Source organism: Camponotus floridanus, unplaced genomic scaffold, assembly GCF_003227725.1.
Source record: "Camponotus floridanus strain SB8 unplaced genomic scaffold, Cflo_v7.5 scaffold3, whole genome shotgun sequence".
Taxonomy (NCBI): domain Eukaryota; kingdom Metazoa; phylum Arthropoda; class Insecta; order Hymenoptera; family Formicidae; genus Camponotus; species Camponotus floridanus.
In genome coordinates, this window is record NW_020229436.1 from 2,750,372 (window position 1) to 2,775,713 (window position 25,342).

The 25,342-nt window shown below is 31.8% G+C and overlaps 5 protein-coding genes and 1 pseudogene across 9 annotated transcripts; 3 read left to right on the forward strand and 3 right to left on the reverse strand.

Annotated features, from left to right (window-relative positions):
* Window positions 1-64: 64 nt before the first annotated feature.
* On the forward strand, window positions 65-1,705 carry LOC105256823 (proteasome subunit beta type-4). The gene is made up of 5 exons (XM_011267058.3): window positions 65-199; window positions 435-641; window positions 818-964; window positions 1,040-1,238; window positions 1,315-1,705. Exons 1-5 carry the CDS (start codon window positions 87-89, stop codon window positions 1,402-1,404), a joined length of 756 nt encoding a protein of 251 aa, XP_011265360.1. The 5' UTR covers window positions 65-86; the 3' UTR covers window positions 1,405-1,705.
* On the reverse strand, window positions 1,630-5,767 carry LOC105256822 (methionine aminopeptidase 1D, mitochondrial). Of its 4 annotated transcripts, none has more exons than XM_025410109.1 (7): window positions 5,630-5,767; window positions 3,769-3,936; window positions 3,234-3,497; window positions 2,592-2,783; window positions 2,348-2,498; window positions 2,133-2,243; window positions 1,630-1,838 (listed from the first exon to the last, which is right to left on the reverse strand). In XM_025410109.1, exons 2-7 carry the CDS (start codon window positions 3,838-3,840, stop codon window positions 1,648-1,650), a joined length of 981 nt encoding a protein of 326 aa, XP_025265894.1. In that variant the 5' UTR covers window positions 3,841-3,936; window positions 5,630-5,767; the 3' UTR covers window positions 1,630-1,647. The 4 variants fall into 4 exon arrangements, with proteins under 4 accessions (XP_025265894.1, XP_011265358.1, XP_011265359.1 ...); XM_011267056.3 differs by lacking the exon at window positions 5,630-5,767 and adding an exon at window positions 4,042-4,109; XM_011267057.3 differs by lacking the exon at window positions 5,630-5,767 and adding an exon at window positions 4,009-4,109.
* A 4,160-nt stretch (window positions 5,768-9,927) lies between these two features.
* On the reverse strand, window positions 9,928-11,739 carry LOC112638432 (annotated as a pseudogene).
* Window positions 11,740-12,234: 495 nt separating this feature from the next.
* Window positions 12,235-14,101, forward strand: LOC105254909 (exopolyphosphatase PRUNE1). Of its 2 annotated transcripts, none has more exons than XM_025410161.1 (6): window positions 12,235-12,454; window positions 12,576-12,817; window positions 12,880-13,151; window positions 13,234-13,478; window positions 13,576-13,740; window positions 13,861-14,101. In XM_025410161.1, exons 1-6 carry the CDS (start codon window positions 12,401-12,403, stop codon window positions 14,038-14,040), a joined length of 1,158 nt encoding a protein of 385 aa, XP_025265946.1. In that variant the 5' UTR covers window positions 12,235-12,400; the 3' UTR covers window positions 14,041-14,101. The 2 variants fall into 2 exon arrangements, with proteins under 2 accessions (XP_025265946.1, XP_025265947.1); XM_025410162.1 differs by having other exon boundaries at window positions 13,889-14,068.
* Window positions 14,102-14,469: 368 nt separating this feature from the next.
* On the forward strand, window positions 14,470-21,437 carry LOC105254904. Its single transcript, XM_011263876.3, has 15 exons — window positions 14,470-14,873; window positions 15,069-15,390; window positions 15,986-16,091; window positions 16,163-16,388; window positions 16,477-16,624; window positions 16,906-17,201; window positions 17,277-17,526; window positions 17,602-18,282; window positions 18,726-18,865; window positions 18,963-19,121; window positions 19,309-19,418; window positions 19,480-19,647; window positions 19,731-19,823; window positions 19,900-20,041; window positions 20,162-21,437. The coding sequence occupies exons 2-15, from the start codon at window positions 15,312-15,314 to the stop codon at window positions 20,462-20,464; spliced, it is 2,901 nt and encodes a 966-aa protein (XP_011262178.1). The 5' UTR covers window positions 14,470-14,873; window positions 15,069-15,311; the 3' UTR covers window positions 20,465-21,437.
* A 418-nt stretch (window positions 21,438-21,855) lies between these two features.
* Window positions 21,856-25,295, reverse strand: LOC105254908 (UDP-N-acetylglucosamine/UDP-glucose/GDP-mannose transporter). Its single transcript, XM_020028647.2, has 5 exons — window positions 25,091-25,295; window positions 23,570-24,841; window positions 22,700-23,112; window positions 22,384-22,607; window positions 21,856-22,291 (listed from the first exon to the last, which is right to left on the reverse strand). The coding sequence occupies exons 2-5, from the start codon at window positions 24,546-24,548 to the stop codon at window positions 22,141-22,143; spliced, it is 1,767 nt and encodes a 588-aa protein (XP_019884206.2). The 5' UTR covers window positions 24,549-24,841; window positions 25,091-25,295; the 3' UTR covers window positions 21,856-22,140.
* Window positions 25,296-25,342: the final 47 nt, after the last annotated feature.

The window sequence follows — 25,342 nt, forward strand, 5'->3', positions numbered from 1 at the left end:
TGAGAATTCATAGCGTTTGCTAATGCGCATGCGCGACTTTATTCCCACAACAGCGCATCACTGCGTATGACGTATCAGAAACAAAAATGGCGTTCATTGGTAAGGATGCTGTACCTCTGTGGCACAATGGACCGTCTCCTGGTGCATTTTATCATTTTCCAGGCAATCAATACGGCACCGGTGGATTCCAAAAATCACAGTACGTTTTATCCGATTGCAATTCACGGATATTTTGTCTGCTTAAATGTATTTGTGTAGCATAACCTACTATGGCGTACACGAAACTCGCATGTCATCTTGTCTCGCACAGAAAGCAAATCAATGTAATTAAATAATTGAGGTTGCATCGAGCTCATTCGATAGATTTTTAAAGCGTAGTAATGTAATAAGAGATGTAATAAGAAGTTATAAAATTTAAATTAATTTTTTTGTAGATCTCCTATAACGACCGGCACGTCTGTTATTGGCATAAAATTTAAAGACGGAGTCATCATAGCGGCTGACGTCTTAGGATCTTATGGTTCACTTGCTCGTTATAGAAATCTCGAGCGTATTATGAAAGTTAATGATAACACGATTCTTGGTGCATCTGGAGATTATGCAGATTTTCAGTGTATCAAAAGCTATGTGGAGAGAAAAATGTAAATTTCTTTTAATAAGATTGAAATATCAGGTCCTTGATATACATAGATACACTATTTTCTCATTAGAAATAAAGTAAAGAATTTTTTGTATGATATAAAAATATATATTAGTCTTTTCAATGACTCTTAAAAAAACAGTGCAGTGCAACTTTATATTAATGCTTTTGTTTCAGTCTGGAAGAAAAATGTTTGGATGATGGATTTAGTTTGAAACCAAAAGCGCTGCATTGTTGGTTAACACGTGTCATGTACAATAGGCGATCAAATTTTGATCCATTTTGGAATAATTTTGTGATTGCTGGTTTGGAAGATGAGAAACCGTAAGTATAATATTTTGTTAATGTTTCAGATATATTTAAATCATTACATTGCAAATCATGACATTGCTCTTTCAGATTTTTGGCAACTGTTGACAAACTTGGGACAGCTTACAGCGATCCAGTAATCGCGACTGGATATGGTGCCTATATGGCAACGCCTGTTCTAAGAAAAGCTTATGAGGAAAATAGCGAAATGAGCAAAGAAGAAGCTATCGAACTTCTATACAAAGTAATGCAAGTTCTCTTTTATAGAGATGCAAGATCTTTCCCAAAGGTAAAATATCGGAAGTTGTATATGCATAATCAATGATTTTAATCGTATCATTAATGACTCAATTCATTTTTTATAGTATCATCTTGGCATTATCACAAAGGAAAAAGGCGTTGAAATACAAGGACCAATAACTTTAGATAGCTATTGGGGACCTGCAATTTTGTAAAAGTAATTTTTTTACACTTCTGTCTAAATTATAATAAAGCTTAGAAGTTAAGTCTCCTCTTTTAATTGATTTTTTTCGTTGATATGCGAACTTACATCAATTATGCATGAATAAGAAAGAACAGCCAGATTTACTAGTAAATTATTTTAAATGTATCAATTTGTTTTACATAAAAAATATATAGAAATAATATATTTAATACATTATTTACATATATGCAGAAACAGTAACAATAATTGTGGACTAGAGTGTCAATACTTCACATCCATTGTCTGTTATTAAAACTGTATGTTCAATTTGAGCTGTTCTAGCATTATCAGCAGTGCAAACTGTCCATCCATCTTCCAAAATTTCAACCTGTATCATTCCTTGAGTCAAAACTGGTTCAATAGTAAATGTCATCCCTGGTTTCATTTTTCCAGAATAATTATTTGCTGTAAAACGAAATAAATAAGTGTTTTATTTCAATATAAATATATATGTATGTATATATATATATATATATATATATATATATATATATATTTATATATATTTATATTGAAATAAAACACTTATTTATTTCGTTTTACAGCAAATAATTATTCTGAAATGTATAGCATTAATAATTTTAATTAAAATTAATATATCCAAAAAAAAGATAAAAAAAAGTAAAAAAAGATAAGATAATTCTGGCCAATCATGTTAATAGGTATTAATGTTCATAATGACAAAAATTTTTCTTGTACCACAATGAAATATGTCTGGTGCACCATGAAAATAAGTCCCAATACCATGGCCAACAAACGCAGGTATCACATTAAAATTATGTTTACTTGCTATATCTTCTATTATATTACCTAGAAATTGAAAGAATTTAGTGTTAAAAATTAATGTAATAATATTATATAAACATTAGTGTGAATTTAAAAATAAAGATTCTCAATTATATAGATGATGTTACCAATACTGCAGAAATGTTGATCAGGCTTGCATATTCCAATAGCTGAGTTTAAGCACAATTCTGTGACTGTTATTAATCGTTTGCCTTCTGAATCGACTTCACCTACTTGAAACATGGCTGAGCAGTCTCCATGATAGCCATTAAGATACACCTACTTAAACAAAAACTTAAATAAATTTTTTGTTATTTTTAGCATTTTGGATTATTAGAAAAATATTTTAGCATAATTAATAAGACTACTCACTGTTATATCGACATTGAGTATATCACCTTCTTGTAAAGGTCTACTATCTGGAATACCATGGCATGCAACATTGTTAACACTTGTACATATAGATTTAGGAAAACCATGATAATTGAGTGGACTGGGATAAGCTCCATTGCCAATGATCATATCATGTACTTGTTTATCAAGAAAATCAGTCGTAACACCTGGCTAACAGTATTGATTTTACTTTGTTTTAATACATAATATACAAATGTATATATGAAAGTTACTAATATTTAATAATTTTTGGGGATATGTATTAGAAAATCAAAATATCTAAAAATATTCATATGTATGAATTGCTATTGCTATTTTAAAATATTGCTTCCAAGATATATATATATATATATATATATATATATATATATATAACAATAGCTCACAATGTGATCAATAAATAATGATAAATTTGACAAAAATAAAAATTTACAAAAAGATATTCTTATTTTAAATCATAAATCATACTTTTACACATAAAATATGTGCATATTTCAAATATTTTCCATACAGAACTTAAAATTTTCTCTATTTTTTTCATGTAGCTAAATTCTTTGATTAATTTGAAGTTAATGAATTGTGGTAATATGAATTTATGGCCTTATGTAAGAAATAATTCACCTTAATTAATGTATCAACTTGATGCAAGATGTGACTAGCAAGTTTACAACTTTGCCTCATACATTCTATTTGATATTCATCTTTTATCTCAGGTATTATTGGTCCCTCTTCTTTAGGTATTGATGATTCGCTATAGGATGGCTGGGGTATGTATGCAGGTACAGTTACCCTATCAGAAACCACCCATGGTTGGACTATATTATATTTACCAAAAGAATAATTATCATAAGCATGAACAGAATTGGATATTTTCATCTCTTCAGCCTGAAATAAATATTTTAATTAAATAATCCTGTTCATAATTTATGAGTAGAACAAGAAAGTAATAACAAAGAAAGTTTTTCAAATTCAAAGTATACATCTAAATTATTCTAATATTCTCATAACAAAAAATTATATAATAAACATTATGTGTGCAGGTTACACATCACACTGCATATATTCACAATTTTTAAATAAAGATATTTAAATCACTTCGCTATAATGGGAATTATTAAAATAATGAAGCAATATTCTCAGTCGGAAAAAAACATACCTTTGATTGAGTCTTGAAAAAGCTCCAAAGATGAGTTTTAAAAGATCGTATGACATTGCCAATCGAGCGCATTTTCTACGATATGTAATTTCCTATTTATAATAATATCAGAGAAGCAAAATTATTAAATCTCTTTACTGCTTTCTTATATCTTCTGTTTTCTGTTACCTATAAATATAAATCGTTACTTATATTACTCAAAAATTAGGATAAATAATTACACAAAAAAATCTTTGCTACCCTTTTTGTTTTGATTGATCAACTAAATTTTACCTCACAATTAGAATTTTCGAACGCATACAAGCGCAACCATTCAAGATCATCGACTGAGCATCATAACACTCGCTGTAGTATATATATATATATATATGTCAAGGTTCGTTCGAACGCGTGACGCGCGTAAACATAATACACGCATGTATGTGCGCCAACAGCTCTTTTAAGAAAATACTCAGGACTGAAACAGTTTCACCAACTGGTCAATTGACGAGTTTTGTGTATCAGTGATTGGTAGAACTGTCTCATATATGAAATAGTTGAATTGAACTTTTTTGAAAAGTTTATTCGTCGTTGTCGCGATATTAACGTCCAGAATAAGTGGAATATATTCGTAAGTTATATACAATTTTATTATTAATAAATAGTTGATTGCTCTCGAAATATGATACTCGATTATACGATAGGAATCAAAATTATAAATTATTACTTTGTTGCAATCTTTACGAGCAATGATTATTCTTCTATTTCTATTTCGTTTCTATCCTAATATATATGTGTACACACACACACATTTAGAATTCTAATATAATAAATAAATATTCTCTCTGATATCATTTGATCTAAATATAATTTGATTCAGAACGCGCAATAAAACGATCGAATAAAAATCGGATAATTAACATAACGGAAATATATATTTTTAAAATTACATACAAATGTATTTATATACAAGTATATCTTTAAAGTCACACACACACACACACACACACACACACACACACACACACACACACACACACACGCACGCACGCACGCACGCACGCACGCACGCACGCACGCACGCACGCACGCACGCACGCACACGTACACGTACACACGGATTAATAATTTATTAAACACACATCTTTAAAGTCACACACACACTCACACACACACGTACACGTACACACGGATTAATTATTTATTAAACGATTAATATACTTCGTGAAGTTATTTCCATTTTTATTTGCAATTATGATCTTTAATAAAGATTTCTCATCATAATAAAAAAATTTTATATCGTTTATCAAAAATTAAATTAGATTTAAAAGTATATTATTGCCTCTTTTCGATAATAACTGATTATTTCAGTGTACCTATTTCGTGAATAGCTATCATTACAGAGATCGCGTAGAGTTTGACAACGCAATAAAATTAATAATAAAATTCCAATAAAATTAAATACAAATTAATTATAATAATTAAATATAAATTTGTTTATAATTAACTTTTTCTACGTTGAGAAAAGTTCTTCGTTTCTTTTGAAATATCTTAAAGATTCTTTTAATTAAATTTTACAAAATATATAACTATTAAATTTATTTAATATTTAATATTTAGAAATAAATAGATAATATTTCATTTTTATATAGATTAAGTATATGATATTATTTATTAAAAGAACTAATATATCTTTTATGGATCTTTTTGTTAAGTTAATTATTTAGATCTACGATTCGATTGTTTTACTGCATTTCAATCCGAATTATATATTTAAATGATCGAAAAATAAAACGATAATAAAATAATAAGCAATATATATCTATTTTAAAAATAGTGTATATAAATAATAAATAACAAATAATTTTTATAAATTACTCACCGCATGTCTCTGGCTGCTTCAGGCTCTCTCCCTACTTTCTGACTGTCTGATACTTTTCCAGATGTCCTTTTCTTTTGTTGTTTCATCCTTTGTTGTTTCCTCGTAGCAGTCACGTATTCACTCGCGAACAAACAATTATATTTCAATTAATTATATTTCAGTCATATACAGAAACGATCGCGAGACACTTTGCACGGCACTCCCGATCGCAAAATAATCATACAAGATACGTATTTTTATAATATTATTATTATTTTATTATTATTGCAAGAGAGGAACACAAAAATTACAATAATTCGCTCGATTTTTAAACGAAGCCAAAATCATGCACCATTCGATTCTTACATTAATTAACTATTTCTATTCGTTGATGTATAATATATGCATAATAACGCGAATCATAAGATTAAAATATTAAAGTAATGTAAATTGATGATACAGCAATCGTTTAATTAATATGATATATATGCATGCAGTTTAGGAAAGTTTAAAACATCGGGCGAAATCGAATTTCATTCTACGCAATGTTAAAGAAATAATTATTATTCGTAAAGTTCGATAATCGGAGAATATTGCGAGAAAATTTGTAATTTTTGCCCCTTTCGCTTCAATTTTTATTTGCAATAATGAAAGATCGCGTTTCGATGAATTTATCGTCGCCACAATTGCATTTATTATAAGAGTTAATTATTTGTCATTTGTAATAGTCGAATTATTATATTTCGATCTAATCGCGATCGTACCTTTAGGAAAAGAATTCGATAATACGAAGCGGTCCGTATCGCTACTTTCTCCCGTTGGAATGTCGCCGTGCGAATGAGGGGAGGTCGTCGCGTATGTAAACAATAGCGCGCTACGTCACAAGGCCAAATGACGTCACAAGGTCGAATGACGTGTTAGCTTGCTGCCGAAATATTTAACGCGTACTGTGACGTATGTGAGAATTATATTTATATACAGTATATTTTTAAAGTCACACACACACACACACACACACACACACACACACACACACACACTCTCTCTCTCTCTCTCTCTCTCTCTCTCTCTCTCTCTCTCTCTCACGTACACTGAGAAAAAAAGTTGTTAACTCGACTAAACCGTTTAATTAAATTTTTTTTTTTAATTGAAATATCGAAATATTTAAGTTAAATAAATGTTATGTTAGATTTATAATAGTTAAATATTCCAATTAAAAAGATAATAATTTAGTTAAATGGCTTAGTTAAGTTAACAACTTTTTTTCTCAGTGTACACAGTTTAATTATTTATTAAACCTCACGAGATGTATTAATCGTTTAATAATATAAGTGTATTTATATCCAAGTATATTTTTAAAGTCTCACACACACACGTACATTGAGAAAAAAAGTTTTTGTTAACTCAACTAAACCATTTAACTAAATTATTATTTTTTAAATTAAAATATTGAAATATTTAAGTTAAATAAATGTCATATTAGATTTATAATAGTTAAATATTCCAGTTAAAAAGATAATAATTTAGTTAAATGGTTTAGTTAAGTTAACAACTTTTTTTCTTTTACAATTAGTCTTTTCTCTGTCTACTATTTGATTGTTTTATTACGCTTTTAGAAAGTAAAGTTATATAATGTAACTTTTAATTTTGTATTTCATATGAAATTATTATTTTAAACATAATAATTTTCTTTCTTTGTATTTCTATGAATAGACATTTCCAACCTTTACTAAAAAAACTAAAAATATCCCTCAATTTTTTCTCTCTTTGGACAATTTATTTACATTTATATATAATTCTCTTTATTCCTTTAAAAGTGAACATCGAGAACAAGGCACACGAGTATTGTAAATGTCAAAAAATGATCGTGCGAATATTATAGTTGTGAATATATAAAAATAAATGCAATATACTATGAATTTTCTACGTTATATATTGAATCGAAATTGCACAAAAGAGGAAAAGAAGAACAAGCCTATGAATAGACATTTCCATTTTTTATTAAAAAATTAAAAATATCTCTCAATTTTTTCTCTCTTCGGATAATTTATTTACATTTATATATAATTCTCTTTACTCCTTTAAAAGTGAACATCGAGAACAACTCTCTTTCTTCAGGCAAGTCTACATATATGACCAATGATATGACATATGATTAATTGATTCCATCTTTATATATTTATCATTATGTGCTATTAATTAAAGCCGTAGACAATATTCAGAAATCAAAGTTGCGCGCAGGAATGGCCATGTGCAGAAACGAATGCGCACTGGTTCGGCCGCCATGTTGGCGCGTGACTGCTTCGTCACTGCTACGTCACTGCTACGTCAAACGCGTCATACGGCCGCCATGTTGGCGCGTGAATCGGAATCATACGCAGTTACACGGATCGTCGTATGTCCGCATTTTTCGCATCTTTTAACCGTTTTTAAACGAATATCGCGACTAAACGAGCGTCGAGAGTGTCGAAGGATGATCGCGCGACTTTTATAGTGTGTCGATGGAAACGCGCGACAGCGATTTTTGACGATATTCAGATTCAGACGTCATTGCGAAGATGGAGCGAAGTTGCGTCGCGTTATTCGCGCCCTTGATGATGATTATCGGATGCGAGCGAATATCGGGAGTGCCGAATAAAGTGTCGCGCGTTCGCGTTGATGATATCGTGTGGATTTGTGTACATCAAGATCGGAATAGGACGTCCCGAGGCGAGCGAACTGTCCCGAGGAGGAGCGGCCTGTGGAACAGCCGGTGAGTAGATTTGATTTATCATATTTGCGTGATAATTTGTGCTCATTCGACGCTTATACAGCATCGCGATGTCCCGAATTACATTCGGACAAATCGGCATCATAATTCGATTCGGTGCAATTCAAATAAAGTCGATCGCGTGAAGACGGTTATGCTAGAAGCGATTTCAAATTTATTTTGTATACGCGCGCGCAGTGCTGCACAGCCTATCTCGTAGGGCTGCCAACTGTTAAACGATAAATTTGTTTGATCTAACCTAACCTAACATAACTTAACCTCTCAGTATCTTTGGATATCGAATGTAAACACAAGCGTATGCTCCCTGGATTTTATCATGCTTTCAAAAATAATATTTAATTATTTCATTAGTGTATTACATTTTATTACGTAGCATATTAATCGTATTAAATGTGCGACGTACAGTTTTACACATTTTAATGAGAAGCATATAATATAATTGGTTAGGTTAGATTAAATTAAAACAAGCTGCTGTGATTCTGATTTAACGTAATAGGATTAATTTGACCAATGTGCAGCTATTGAAGTTACATGATATTTGTGGACACATTTTTAAAGTAATCATGAGTGTCTTATCTCATCTCGATTACATGAAATTAAAATATAAAATATTTATGTATTCCACATTAACGTTATTCATTACAAGTACTATATTACTACATTACAAGTACTTTTCTTATATCTCAATCATATTTCATCGATGAAGCTTTCAATATATCGCAGACAATATGATACTGTGTGTGCAATTTTACACAGGTAATACATGGCACAAAAATAATTTGTTCTCAAGTATTGTGCGCATTTCTCAAAAATAAATCAAATTAAATTATTTTAAGTAGGATCCAAAAATCACTACATTGCCAGGATTGTATCTTATTATAACTGCGATATTATCACCTTTTAATATGTGTGCGCAGTATTACATACATAAAATATATAAATTTATTTGAAACGTACAGAAATCTTTATCTTATTTATAATATTTATGATATAAAAAAAAATTGCAACTCTAATGAAACAGAGCGGTGGAATAATTGGTTGATACTTATGCTGGTCTACAATATTTATCCTTTTTTCGTCATCAGATTTTTGGTGCTTTTTTTATTATACAGATGTTATCTGTAAATATAATACTTGTAATGTTGCTTCTGTATCACTGTAAGCACACAAAAATGATAGCATTTGCAGGTAATTATGTTATACTTATATATCATAAGAAAGAGAAAATAAAATTAAAGTTGAATACTGAATGTGCTCTAAAGTAAATCTCATCTAAATAAATAAATGCATAAATGTGCACCCCACATTCCTCATGAAAAAAATACATAATATTAATTTTTATGTATTATTATATTTTTAGATTTTTATTCTTTTAAATTCTCTAGATGCACTTTTCATTTCTCCTCTTTTTCTTTCCAACTACTAAATATAGATCTATCATTTTTAATACAGATCTGTCATTTTTAGTGTACATTATTGCAGTAAGTGGAATAAAGAGCAAATCTTTTGCACATTTAAAATGTACAGGATAGTTTTATCTGATGCGTTTTTTTCAATAGAAATATCTGAAAAAAATGCATACGTCTTTTTTAATCTTAGTCTTTTTAAATAAAAATTAGAATAATAAATTTGCAAAATAATTTGCTTTAATATATTTTTATTGCAAACATATGAAGCAAAAGTGCTCAAGGTGCATCACTATGAAAACATCGATAGAATAAAAAAAAAATTAAAATATTTACATTACATATTTGATATTTCTGCAAATATTTCCATTATTTTGAGATTGATTTGTTTCATGATATATTGCAATAATTAAAGTATGATTTCTGATATAATCTGCCATGAGACTGCAGAGAAAGCCAGCTTTAATTCTTTATTTTGTTCAATATTTTTAATAATATAATAATTAAATTAAAGTTTTATGAAAATATGCTTGAAATACTAAATAAAAAAGATTGTTTGTTATGTACAACTTTATACAGTTTAGGTAAACAAAAAATTATTGTTAATAATATACATATATAAATTGATAATTAAATAAAACAATTAATTAATTAATCGACACAGTCCACGTTTTTTTTTAGCTTTATGTCTAACATATATATATATATATATATATATATATATATATATATGTATATATATTTTTAAATAAAAAATGTTTCTTTCTAATATAAATTAAATAAAAAGTATAATATGTCTTTAAATACTTTATATTCACACCTATTGCAATAAACGAACCAAAGAATGCTTTTACATTCCTCCTTGTACTTTGGCATACATATCCTTTATGCCAATTATCTCGCAACACGCTTTTATCGCATGTGACAAACAAGCCCATTATCCTTCATGAATTTTCTTTACAAATATTTTTATATTCTCAAACTGTGTAAAGAAATCATGTAACACTAAAAAATACAAAGTGATATTAAAAGAGAAGAAATAAATTTTATATTATATAGTATTGACAATTATTTTCTTACCAATGTATTCCTTATATGTAGGAATATACATTAGTCTTTGACCAGCCCTATTTTTAACCGTCTTTAGGGATGCTTTGGCTTTTGATAACGCAAATCCAGCTAATCCATTTCCATTTCCAGTTATTATAAATGAACTGATTCTAGTCTTACGTGCTAAATTACCGGTCATACAAGTTATCATTTTGTTTTCCAAAATCCAGGTTTCAAAACTTTCAAATGTATCTGCAGAAAACAAAGATATTAATTATATAAGATTCTAATATTTAGAACTGAAACATCAAAAAAAAAATTGAAAATAGACATCGTATCACATGATTTTTGTATGTGTGTGATTTAACCATTATAATCCAATAATAGCATAAATATTAGCCTAACCTTTTCCAATAAGATCTGATTCAATGCTTCTGCCATCCATTGTAACACTCATCCAACCACATTCCAATGGCGATAATTTTATTTGCATTGGTCTGGTCTGACTTTGTGGTAATTCCATAAGTTTTTGCTTTCTTTCAAGATTTACAAGCAGTTTTTGCTGTTGAATTAATTCTTTTCCTCTAAACACAGGAGTGTTTAGACCAGGAAATTGTATCGGAATTTTTCCCATGCCAATAATTTGCTCCTTATTTAGGAGCTCTCTCTTTTCACTACTCTTCTTGCTCTACCTCTACGTCTTCCTGCATTACTGATACTTGTCACACCCTTTCATAATTCATCTTCAGGTCCTATAGAACAAAAGCACAGTGAAATACAAATTATTTTCTACTGTAAATATAAACTGTTATCAAAATGCTATATCCATAAAAGTTCTACTTACTATTCGCAAAAAATATAGAGTTTCTCACATTATTTAATAAAGTGATTATTTTTAATAAATGTGAATGACTGACAAGCAATAAATTAAACAATATTAAACAATAATATATACCTGAAAAAAATTTCATAATTTTATTAGAGTTAAATTGATAAATTAATTTTAAATACACATTATATGTTAATTACATATAATGATTTAGAGACAATGATATATTTTATTTGCGTTACCATTGTTTACAGATTGAACATTTTTTATCAAATTATTTACAACTCTAAATATGTAGCATACGACAAGCCATTTTTAAAATCTATAAAACAAACAACAAAGTTGTTCATAGTTTTCACTCTTTTTTGTCATAGTCTGCTTTTAGGCGATCTTAAAGTCACTAGATTAACAAAGTACCGCAATTTTGATCTCAATAAGATAAGCTGGAGCAAAAATGGCGTCCGGTTTAATATCGCGAGTATTGTAAACGTCAAATGGAACATGCCTTGTGTGGCAGACCTATATGTTGACCTTTTTGCTAGCATCTCATTGGTAATTTTGTTTTCTTTCATATCTGGAGGGGGAAGACAACAACCTAAATGCGAATTGCCATTGTTGAAAAATAACATGAAAGAAAAGGATTTAAAGTTTACAAATTAGAATAATAAAAAGTAATTTTGTATATTTACAAGAATAGATAATTTATATTTATAAAGGAAAAAGAAGAAACTGATATAATGCAATCGCCAGGAGCTATGGAATCCTTCCTTAACGCGTCAAAAACTGCTTTGGTAAAAATTTGATATTATGTGCATACATTTAAATCTTTTTTTCTGTTATTTTTTCTAGTTTACTTTATCTCTTTTTCTGTTATTTTATCTAGTTTACTTTATCTCTTGTCTCTTGCTTCAGTCACAGTTATCATCATATCATACAATTCGAGTTGTTCTGGGAAATCAGACATGCGATTTGGATTCTGCTGTATGCGCTCTAGTTCAAGGATTGTTAGAACATGTTGGTGTCAAAAAGTGTGGTCAGGATGATATTGCTGTAATACCAGTCATGAATATCCCAGAAAAAGAATTTCGCATTAAGACTGAAGTAGTTTATAGTCTAAAGTCTCATAATATTCCATTAAATTTGATAACATTCAGGTGAGTCTTTGAATTCTAAAAAACATTGCGATCTTTATGTTACTCCAATATGCTCTTGACAGAGATCAGATCGATTTGCAAAGTATACAGAATGATGCTAATAAGAAGCTGGAGCTGATTTTAGTTGACCATCATACTCTCTCAAATGAAGATTTTGCATTGAATTCTTCAGTTATAGCAATAATTGATCATCGACCATTGGATCCAGCCTGGTCATGGCCTAACATATCATTAACTATAAGAATTGTAGGAAGTTGTGCCACCCTTGTTGCACGTAATGTTCTACAAAAGAATGATGGTATTTTGGACATTCAACTTGCAAGTCTTTTACGAGGTAAGCATTATCTTTTGCAAAATTGTTGTTAATGATGCTGTTATAACAATGCTGCTAATATAATATGCAATGTATTTTCCAGGTCCAATATTAATCGACACTTGCAATATGTCACATAAGGTTCGTCGGGCAACTGCCACTGATATTAGTGTATTAAATGCTCTTGAGCAACTTGGTGGACTTACATCTGAAACAAGAACTGAAACATTTAATAAAATTATGGATGCAAAAACAGATATTAGTGAATTAACTCTTGAAGAACTTATGATTAAAGATCTGAAAGTAACCAATGGTATACCTCTTGTAGGGTTTCCTTTTTTGATAGAAGTATGTTATTTATTTCTGTTACTAAGAATTTCTATTACTAATTAACAAATTTATAACTTTCATTTATTTTATAAATATGTCTTATAATCAATTTTAGAATTTTCTTACGCGAGAAAATGCAAAAGAGACAATTGAAAAGTTTGGTAATGATAGAAATTATGATGTCATTATTCTCATGGGCCAAAATATAAGCGATGAACAAAAGTGTGTATCTAAAGATATTGCAGTTTTTTCAACATTAGATAATCGATTAGCATTTGATGTGAGTGTTATTTAATGCCAATGCTATCTATCAAATTTTATCTCAACATATATATATATATATATATATATATATATATATATATGATTTTGTGTTTGATTTGATCGTATTTATTTATAGATAACTGTAGCATTGTTTTCTTTTGAAGCATACTTAAATTTAGAACTGATCAAAGAAATTGAAGATGAGAAATATAAACTCTGTTTATATAGACAAAGAAATATAAAGGCAACACGTAAACAGGTACTACCAATTGTACAGAAAACGGTAGTAAGATACGAAACGAGAAAACGTAGGTAAACAGAATCATGAAAAGTATTACAAAAGCAAATGTGCTAATAAAAAAACTGATATTTGAATATTTGGTGTTCATTAAGATATCTTTATAACTTGCATTTTTTTTCACTTAATCATATCAAATTGAATTTAATATAACTTTTATTTAATATATAATAACTTTATTTTATTTAAACATATATATTAAAAATATATAAAAAAAATATTTTATTTCATATTTCATGTTAAATTTTTGAAGTTAATTACCTACATATTATAATGGCTAGAAAAAGATCTATATAAATGTAATTAAATCGCTTTTATCAGTTTTTTTCGAAATAGATAAATGTTACAAATTTTATATAAATTATACATTATTCACATATATATAATAAGATATAGAACAAAAAAACTGATAACGATTTAATTACTAGAGAATTAATTTTACTAAAAGTTCTATCTTGATATTGTACGAAAAGGTATTTTGATTGCCGGGAATTTTATGATTTTGCGCACTGAAATGCCGCTGCTATCGCCTATCGAAACGTCACACCCCTTGGCGTTATCACACATCCCTATATAAGGTCCTTCCTTCCGCGATATTGTAGTGGCTGTGGCGAGAGTAATGCTGCGAATTACTTTTCGTTGGCACGGATGTTGCGAAAGTGACCATCGGAAATTGACCATTGTGCAAACGTCTTACACACATAATAGAGAAATTGAAGCAGAGAAATAGTCGAGCAAAATTATTAAAGTGCCAGGCTTCATTGCGAGAAGAATTATCGTTAACGCAACGCACGTGTTTCATTTAAATTATGAGACCAGCTTTCAAGGGTCGGCGATTTCCCTTTCGAACGGTAAGAATCTCAAGAGTATGCGCGGGATTAGAGTCTGAAAATCTCGAGCATGATGCTCGATCTTTCTGCTGTTGAGGAATCGAGAGCAAACGCGCTCGTCCGTTTAGAGGAGGAAAAAAGAAGATTAGCGAAATACGCGGAATTTCGCCCACCCGCGAAATAACGCATATTGATCGTTCCATACTTGTTGCGCAGAGACAACAGCCGGGCCGAGCTACGCCGAGTATCAACATCCCCACCCTGTGCGAGCAAAAAGCTGCATTACCCTCGTGAACATTGCCGTTTCGTCGATCACATCCCTTTTCTTTTTTTTTCGAATTTTTTACCGCGTGATGGATTTGCGAGAAAGAACGCGATGAGGGGAGATTTCTTCGAGTTATATTATGATTTATAAATGCGTTCGGGCTGTCGATACGCGCTGCGCTATCGTAACATATCATGGAGCCAGTACGTCTTTTGATACAAATTCTAATGCTGTTTACCTGGTGTACAAAGGGATCCCCTGGAAACGCTTTCGGTAAGTCGCTTTATCATTTTATTGTTCCATTATCAATATTTCTTTCATATAATGATCTGTTTTTTAATATACATATTATTTTTTTACAGACCGCATTCGCGAGATCTATGTGATGTCCTTTGACAAAAAAATTTATTTTTCCCAATTAATTTTTAAAATTATAAGAAGTAATAAAAGCGACTTTTTGATTTCCTCCTGTTATTTATTGAGGATTAATTGCATATATAAGTCAAATAATAATTAATAATGTTAATAATTGTTTGAAAATAGTAATGATAAAAAAGTGATAAAAAAATACAATTTTAAGTGAAAAAATAAATAATTATTTTATGTTTGAATAATAAGCATATTTAATATTTTTTTCCAGTTTATTCATATTTCTCTTATTACATTTTATACATTTATGAAAACAAATGGCACTTCAAAGCTAAAATAGATAATATTTAGCTTCTTGTTTGAAATTATATAAATAAAATCATATTTACTCCTAAATATAAAAAATGTAAAAATAATGATGATTTTATAATAATAATTATAAAAATTTTATAATAATAATATTAAAATATTAAAGCTATAAAAATGATGATGATTTTAGAAAAATGCATTCTTCCCCTTGGCATGGAAGAAGGAAGAATCCCGGATGAAGCGATCACGGCATCGTCCAGTTACGAGATGAAATCCGTCGGCCCTCAAAATGCAAGGTACGGAACTTAAAATGTGATAATATTTATGTAATAATTATATATGAAAATTAATTGATAAATATTTATAGAATACGGCAGGAAAAGAACGGTGGTGCTTGGTGTCCGAAAGCTCAAATCAGTAGCGCTATACGCGAATATCTGGAAATTGACTTGACGAGAGATCATCTTATCACGTGGACCGAGACTCAAGGTCGATTCGGAAACGGTCAGGGTCAGGAATACGCCGAGGCATTTTTTCTGGAATATTGGCGACACGAAAAGTGGCATCAGTATAAAGATTTGAAGGGGAACAAGGTATGCGTTTGTATCCGACTTCGATATAATTAAGATAAGAGGATCGACTCGAAACTATTTAATTAAAATTTCAAATTATATTATGTAGATCCTGCGTGGTAATAGCAATACATATCTAGTCGAGAAGCAGAAGTTGGATTTACCGTTTGTTGCGAGTCGAGTGAGATTTGTTCCTTACAGTCAACATCCGCGCACCGTGTGCATGCGTGTCGAGATTTACGGTTGCATCTGGAACCGTGAGTATGCAATTCTTCTAATTTTATATTTATTTATATTTACGGATTTATCCTCACGAATGTATATAATATTATAACAATTCTAATCGAGTAATTTTCGTTTTTTATATTAATATAATAAATAATTTATAAAATTTCATGTGAAGAAATAAATCTGAAGATATTACATATATATATATCTAAAGATATAATCAATCAATTTAAAGACGAAGACGAAAAATTCAAATCTTCGTTAATATACGTAAATATATGAAAAAATATGCCCTTTATTTTTTATGCAGGAAACATTGCTAATTATGCTATGCCTAAAGCTGATAAAATTGGACCTAATGGATGCAATGTCGAGGATACGTCATATGATGGCACCGAGATCGAGAATTTAATGTTAAATGGGTTGGGACAATTAACAGATGGTATAATCGGCAGCGAAAGTGAGATCCGAGAATCTAATAGAGTAACCAATTGGGTCGGATGGCACAATCGCGACAATGTAGAATTGTTCTTTGAATTCCGACTTTCTCAGAAATTTAAAAACTGCACGATTCACGTGGCCGATTTGCCCGATCTAAGTGTCGAGGTGCGTGATTATTCGAGAAATAAGCTCTATTAACAAACTTATTCTAATTTATTGTAACATCAAGAATATTTTTAGACATTCTCGATGGCAAATTTTTGGTTTTCACTGGATGGCAAGGATTATCACGCAACGCCAGAAATATTTCAAACATTTAATGACTCTAAGACGAACACCATCCCTAACAGCAGCAATGAGAAAAATGGCAGAAGCAGAAGCAGTATATCGATATCCATTCCCTTACAGTCAAGAATCGGCAAATTTATTAAGATAGAATTAAAATTTAAGTCAAAATGGTTATTGTTGAGCGAGATCACATTTGAGACAGGTAATCTTTCTAGCTTTATCATTATATATTCGCAAAAATTTAAAATAATCTAAATATTTTGTGTGTGTAATCCAGTTTCAGATATAAAGAACATCACTGACAGAGCATTGGAACGAGTATGGATACATTTGAATAACAATGAAAATATGACTCAAATGATTAATGAAGATCAGATTGCAAAAATAAAACAGATGGAGGACAGACAAAATAAGGACGAAAACAACGAGACTCAAATAGATAACAAAATCAGAGGCGCAACTGGCGATGAAAAAGGAATTAATATCGGACATACAATGACGGGAATAACTGAATCGAATGAAACAACATCGGTGTTAAACGAGTCGAATCTAACGCCAGACGCTTTTCCCGTGAATAATTCACCAACGTATATCGGATTGATCAGCGCAGCGTTAACTGTCATCGCCTTCCTCTCGAGTTGCACAATCTTCTTGATGAAGCAGAGGGGTCGCAACAAAGTGGCTCTACTGCAAAAACATACTGCGTTACTGTGCGGCTCGCCGGCATCGGGTATCACGATCAATACGAAGGATATCAAATTACCTACACCGATTGTAGTAAACAATCTATCGCAATCGAGATTGTCGTTAAAGAGCAAGATTGGCTCGAATAACGATTACAAATTCAACGATGTCGGTGCGAATGGGCAACGTAATGCTTACGAGAAAATTGATAAAATACCCACGGAACAGTATATGAAATGCGAAGGAAGATCCAATTATAAAACAGAACAATTTGGTATGTATATGAATCGTATATTAATGATAATGATATTAATAATCAGCTAATATTGATCGTATTTAATTGTGTACAGAAAAAGAGAGAAAGAGACAATTTATTTTCATTTTATATTTCAACTAAAAAATAACAAAATGTACATAATCGCTAAATAATAAATATATATGATCGCGACGTAATGATTATCCTATAATTATCAAAATAATTTATTTAGTTTTTGCGTCTTTATCAGTTTATATTTGTTTCAACTTTTTTGCATCTTTCTTGATGACATTTAATTTACTCATGGTTAATTTCACATCCATTAATATAAATACATTAATTAGTAAATTGTAATTAAATGGAATATATTTAACGAATAATTAATGCAGCTCCAATTTAGTCGAGCGCGTTTCATATATTACATTCTATGTAATATTATCACCGATCCGTATACGTTTTAGATATTAAAAACAACGAAAACTTTAACGACGAAACACGAGTGGAATGCATAATTCCAACAATAAAATCGAATCCTTCGCAAACGGGAAAAATCAATCAGAGGGTTTACGAGAGTTATTATGCGGCTACAGACATCTTGACGGTAAGAATGTGCTCGCAGTACGTTCGAGCATGATAGTGATTTAACGATTTTGTGATTGTTAATGCAATACTCGATACAGTATTACGATATGTTGTAGATAAAGAGACGCGATCAGCATCCAAGCGTGAGTTTTTTCACACCGCTACTCATTCGAGATTCTGTTGTATCGTACAAACGCGGGACTTACGATGTTCCACGTATCTCTCGACATAGATTAAGGATTCTCGATAAACTCGGCGAGGGAAACTTTGGTTTGGTGAGTTTCATCCACGTATGTACTTCATCTTTCAGGGAATAACATCATTTCTGAAACCATTATAGGAAACGTTTGAAAGATATTGTTTTTCAAATGTCTTTTAATCGTAATTTTAAATCTCTGTGCTATTTAACTTTTTAACTATTCAAATATTTATGAATCCATGTATTTATGTTAATTTGCTTAGGTTCACCTATGCGAAGCGAAAGGCATACAAAATCCGGATTTAGGTATCCTTCAAAATCGTCAAGTAGTGATAGTCCGGTCTTTATGGCGTGGTGTCGTCGATGCTCTAAGGTAAAGCGATATTATTTGATTTTAATTCTGCAAAATATTAATTTGCATGGAAATCAATTAGGGAGGACTTTATGAATGACATGCGAATCTTGGCTGAAATTCGTGATGTCAACATTGCCAGGATAATCGCCATTGTTGAAGAAGAACCTTTTAGTGCCATCTTCGAATACGGAGAACTTGGAGATTTGTCCAGTTTTCTAAAAAATCATGACCGCAATGTGCCAATAAGGTAAGACTGCATGACAATTTAATTAGAGATTTCGAATTTTTATTTCTTTTTATCAGACTCTTATACAATAATGAATTTTGCAGTTACGAGTGCTCATTAAATCTCATCACGCAAATCGCTTCGGGTATGAAGTATCTCGAAAGTTTAAACGTACCTCATTGCGATTTGGCAGCCAGGTAACATATTCACTACATAATATTTCATAATAAACTCATGTACGTATGTTGCACATATTCATGCTTTGCGTCGTAGGAATTGCATCGTCTGTAAAGATCTGTTGATTAAAGTATCCGACCAAGCCATGTATTGCAGTAAATACGATAATGAATATTACGTTGATGAATGTTATGCCAAGATACCGTTACGTTGGATGGCGTGGGAAGCAGTATTATCGGTAATTGCCTTAAAATTAGAGCGACCAATCTTATTTTAAAATATTCGGCTACTTATTCAAAAATTCTGTAATATTTAAATCAATCTAATAATAGAACAATTTTGCCGTTTATATACAAAGGGAAAACGAAGCTGTCAATCTGACGTTTGGTCGTATGGCGTAACAATTTGGGAAGTTCTGACGCGCTGCGAAGACGTACCCCATGCCGACCTGACTCCGGAACAAGTGTTGGAGAACTGTGGCCTGTGGTATCATTCAATCGACAGCGGCGGTAAAAGAAAATGTCCGCGGATTCTCGAACAGCCAGTATTTTGTTCAGACGACTTGTATCGGCTGATGCTGCGATGTTGGTGTAAACGCGCGGAGGATCGGCCGAGTTTCCAGGAGATTCACTGCTACCTCAAGAAGTTGACTTTGGATTAAATTTATGCGAACGCATTTCTGCGAGAGCGTGCGGAAAACGATCCATGCTCATCATCAGCAGCAGCAGCAGCGCGGACCAAATCGATTACAATCAGCTGAGAAGCATCCTGATTGCTTTCTTGATCGCTTTTGCATGTGTGGCTCGAACTTTTCAATTGCCGATAATCCGATACATCGAGTCGAAGAGTCGTCAATGCCTAAACACATCAAGGTATGGGATGCTCTCTGGCCACTAAAATATTACTGCTCAACTAGATTTATCTAATTTTGATTATAAATGTAGGTTAATAATATAATGATAAAACTCAAATGCAGCGAATAATCGCAGGTTTCTCGTACGATATTCTACGCATTATAATTGAGGAATAATCTCTGAAGGTGATATCTTTCATTGATTATTTCCATGATCAATCAGTATTTGAGAGAAATGTGTGATTTCGCGCGCGAATATTTATCTATTTACTAATTTATTACTTTACACATATCTCTCTTTCCTACGCTTATATATATATGTGATAATCATTATCGTTTTTACTCTTAAGAAAATTGTTCCATTTTTTCTATATCTATTACCCAGAGCTAATCGTAGAACGATTATGGACAAGATTTGTAGCAAAGTTTATCGTAATTTTGGTGCAGATTTTGCGCAAGGCTTAATCGTATTTTGTCTTATAGCTGGGTATATTTTATATCGTCGTATAGAATTCGTTGCGTGTAGTCAAAGCAAAATAATATTAATGAGATCAGCATAAAACGAACGTAATACTCAATTACGTCGAATAATGACAATCAGTTTTGCTCATCTATTTATATGTACTTATTTTACAAAATAATATCATAATATACTCGTATTGATCGATTCAGCTTACCCATCTTAGGAGGAAGGCGAATCGTTTAATCTTTAATCAAATTTCGCAATGGCGCAAAATTTTTAAATAGAAATACTCTTCATATATATATAAATATATCCTTTCTTATATATATCTTAAGCTAAGTCATCTGTTTTTATTCAAAAACATAATAATTTACAGGGTGTATTTTAAAATGAAGGCGCTCTTTACAGATCATGTTATCGCGTCACTAATTCTTCCAATGTAAGAAAATGTATCTAAATGAAAATTTTTGTGCCAAAAATAATTATAAAAAAATGTGCGCTTCAAGATAGATAGCGTATTTTTTATTCAATAGATATAATGTCTCTATAAAGACTGTCTTTTATTTTAAGATACATCCTATATATAATAACGCAATTAATATTAAGAAAACAAAAAAAGGAGCAAGAGAGCAAAAGATGAGAATCACAATTACGCTAATTGGAACAACAACGACGATAATAACGATTATGGTAAACGTACAATTTTAGATTATATATGTTTATAACAGATGTAACGTTTAATTAAATCAAATTTGTAATATCAATAATGTGTGTTGCTTTCGAAACTATCCGGTAAATATTCAACAAATCTAAAGAAAAAATTATAGAGCGCTTTCTTTGAAATTATATTACACTGAAAATTGAAAGGTTTGGCGAATTAAGGAAATAAACGTTTACCACAACTTTATTTTTCGTTTTATCACAAATAACTAAATAATCATTGATAAATTACAGTCATTATTTACAGTCTCATTATTAATATTTATTATATAATTTCACCTTTCGATTAACTAAATTTTTATCATACGAGACGTGTGATATTCATCTCTCTGTGAAAATCCTCGAGAGACTGTTCCCAGCGCTCCTCATAATAAATCCCTAACAAGAACTTTGCGTTTAATCCCGTATTTATAGACCACGGAAGATGATAATGTAGGTACAATTGTCGTTGCCTGAAATGTTATACGATATATAAAAGTGATGATACGTCATCCAGCGATAATCATAAGCCATCATACAGAGCGTTCGTCAAGCATTAGTTTACCTAGAACGTAGCCGACTCGCTCCGAATATTGCACCGGTTATGCACATCGGCAGGCGCAGCTGTAAAGCTTCTACCCATTTAACAGACACCTCTCCTAGCATCGTCGTAGGCATTAAAAGCATAGCGTGAAAGATATCATGCACCTCCCGATATCGTTGCATCACATAAGCCAGCTCGATATCATCGATGAATTGCACCATTGTTCTCTCGTCGGGAGATACCTTCTGCAACGCATACATTACAGTTGCCCGTTCAAGAAAGAAATGCTGATGAACGTGTCCTTTTTTTTCGATGAACGATAAAATTCATATCTTACATTATTATCCAAAAAATCACGATACGTTCTGCCTACAGTTCCTGGTGGTAGATCTCGGAGATAAGAGAGATCGACAGTGGACGTGTTTACACGTGGCTTTTGCGCGAGTATACGTTGACCCTCAGCTGTATTCTTCATCTGTCGATGACAATGCACGAGGGCGTTTGTACCGGTAGTTTCCCCAAGACATGCTATCATGTCACCTCGAAACGGGTTCGCCAACGATATCACCGCCGAGCCCGCCGTGAGAAGCACACGCTGCAGAGAGGATAGGGATACATGGTGCTTGGCATAATCCTCCAGAAATGTTTCGCGTGCCGAGGCAGTCGCGAAACGGCCTGAAACCGAGTGAGGAGAAAATGAAGTTTGATCATGTGCTCTAGTTAATAGATAAAATTTATTTCCATTAGAATAGTGTTATATATGTACAGATAGTTATATATACAGATTACAACTAACTTTATGGCGATGATGTACCTCAATTGACCTGAACGTTTTCCTAAAGTTAGCGTAATACTTATCTGGTAACAATACTTTTTTACTTTGGTACATATTACAGTCAGGTGATCAGCGATTTCACGTATGTATACGCGTTATTTCACGTCGCTCTGTAACTTCAAAGTTAAAAAGCACTTTGTGACATACATACTTATACAAGGAACAAACATATAAAATTATGGCTTATAGCATATTGGTCATCATCTTGATCTTTGTTTAGAATGAAGAAATGCATTATATGTATTAATCATTTTTTTATATATCTAAACAAAGATCACTATTACATGCTTTTTTGAAATGATAATAACTCTATTGTATGAAGTTTGTTCTTCATATTGTACATGTTAGATGTCTATGTGAAAATTTACAATCATACAGCTTGTATTTTGCTGATTTGAGGTTCAGTCAACAGAGTATACTTTGACTGTGAAGTTTCCCTCTTACGAAATGTTACCCAAGTATATACTAAACTACCTATCACACTTAAATTTAATCCTACAAAATTGAGCCACGAAAATATATAATCTCCACCAATAACCATACCAAGGTACGTCACACATATATTCTTCAAGCATCCAATTATAGTAGTGGTCAATGCAGAATTGTACAGTGTACAAAGGAGCATGCTATATAACAATACAAAACCCATTATGCACGATAATATAAACTGTAAAATAAATAACAAATTCGACCAATCGGGAAATTCTAACACTAAGGCTATATCACCCATCCACCATGCTAACAGGACAGTTGGACCTAGCATGAACAGAGAATTGTAATACATCAGTCCGTACTTTCCTAACTCCTTAGAGTCTAATTTCTTCTTCATGTAAACACCATTAGCGGCGGTAAAAAAGTCATTCAACAGGATAAAGATATAACCTTCGAGATTGAAGGCAAGGTCGTTGAGCGCAGCTACCACTGCACCCAGAATCATGGTATAAACACTTAATTGTATAGACATGCGTGCTTTAATGCCAAGAATATAATACTCGGCGATCATCGTCATGAGGATACTGAATCTCCTCAGGGCGGTGAACATCGGCAAGCTCAGTTGCTTCGTGCCACCCAGTCCGAATATCATATTGCCGATGTATATCAAGGGTAATGGCCACATCTTGGTGAACGTTGTCACCTCCAGATTGGGATACTCGACGTAACGTAGTTTCTTGGCGACGAACAACACTAATATCGTCGCCAACATCTGGCCGATCCCCAACACTTGAAAGGACGGAAAGGCAAAGGACGTGAGCACGGTTTTGTTGACAACCGTTATCATAAACGATGACAGTCCGTAAAATAACGCCGACATCAGGCGCACGAACATTGCGTTTTGCTCGTGCTCCGTCATCGTCAATCCTTGTTCGGCTTCGATGCGATATTTTTTTATCCAAAAATATCGTTACTTCAATAAATAATGTGCACATGGAAGGAACCTACACTTAGATAACCTTATCATTCTTCTTCCGTTCGCTGCATCCACCAATGATAACAGCCTTGTATCAGATCAGGTCCTGGGAGCGGATTCCAAGCATGTGGATATGTGATAATAAATCCTAGTAGTAAATCGTAACTCGTCAAGTTCAAGCAGACTCCAGCTATAAAAGCATGCTTACTGCGGACTTTGCCCCGCAATCAGGCGACCTGTCAAGTACAGATGGCAAAAATAGAAAAAAAATACAAAGTATAGCAATTATAAATATCTGTATAGATATATGTATATGCAAATTCAACTACAGTATACAAATGTAACAATAAATTTTATAACATTCGACGTTTTCAACCTTCACATATACACGCATATATTTATGAGCCGGTATAAATTCGACGAACTAAAATTCTTATCTGCGTCATAAAATTCTTTTTTTTTTAAATTCCTTTTTGCACACGTACCAATGGAAGAGAAGTGTTCGCAGTAGCCCTCTTATGTATTTTACGAATGTGAAAAATGAACGTCTTAAGAGACGAATTAATTTTTAAATTTCAATACCATTTACTGCGATCGAATCTAATCACATCTACCGGATTTACCGGCTCGAGCAGATGCTGCGACGCCACTGGCGTCATCTTTTCCGCGCCGCGGTCTGACAGCGAATCACGCGCTCGCGAATCATCGTGGATCGTCGCGAATCGTCGCGAGTATGG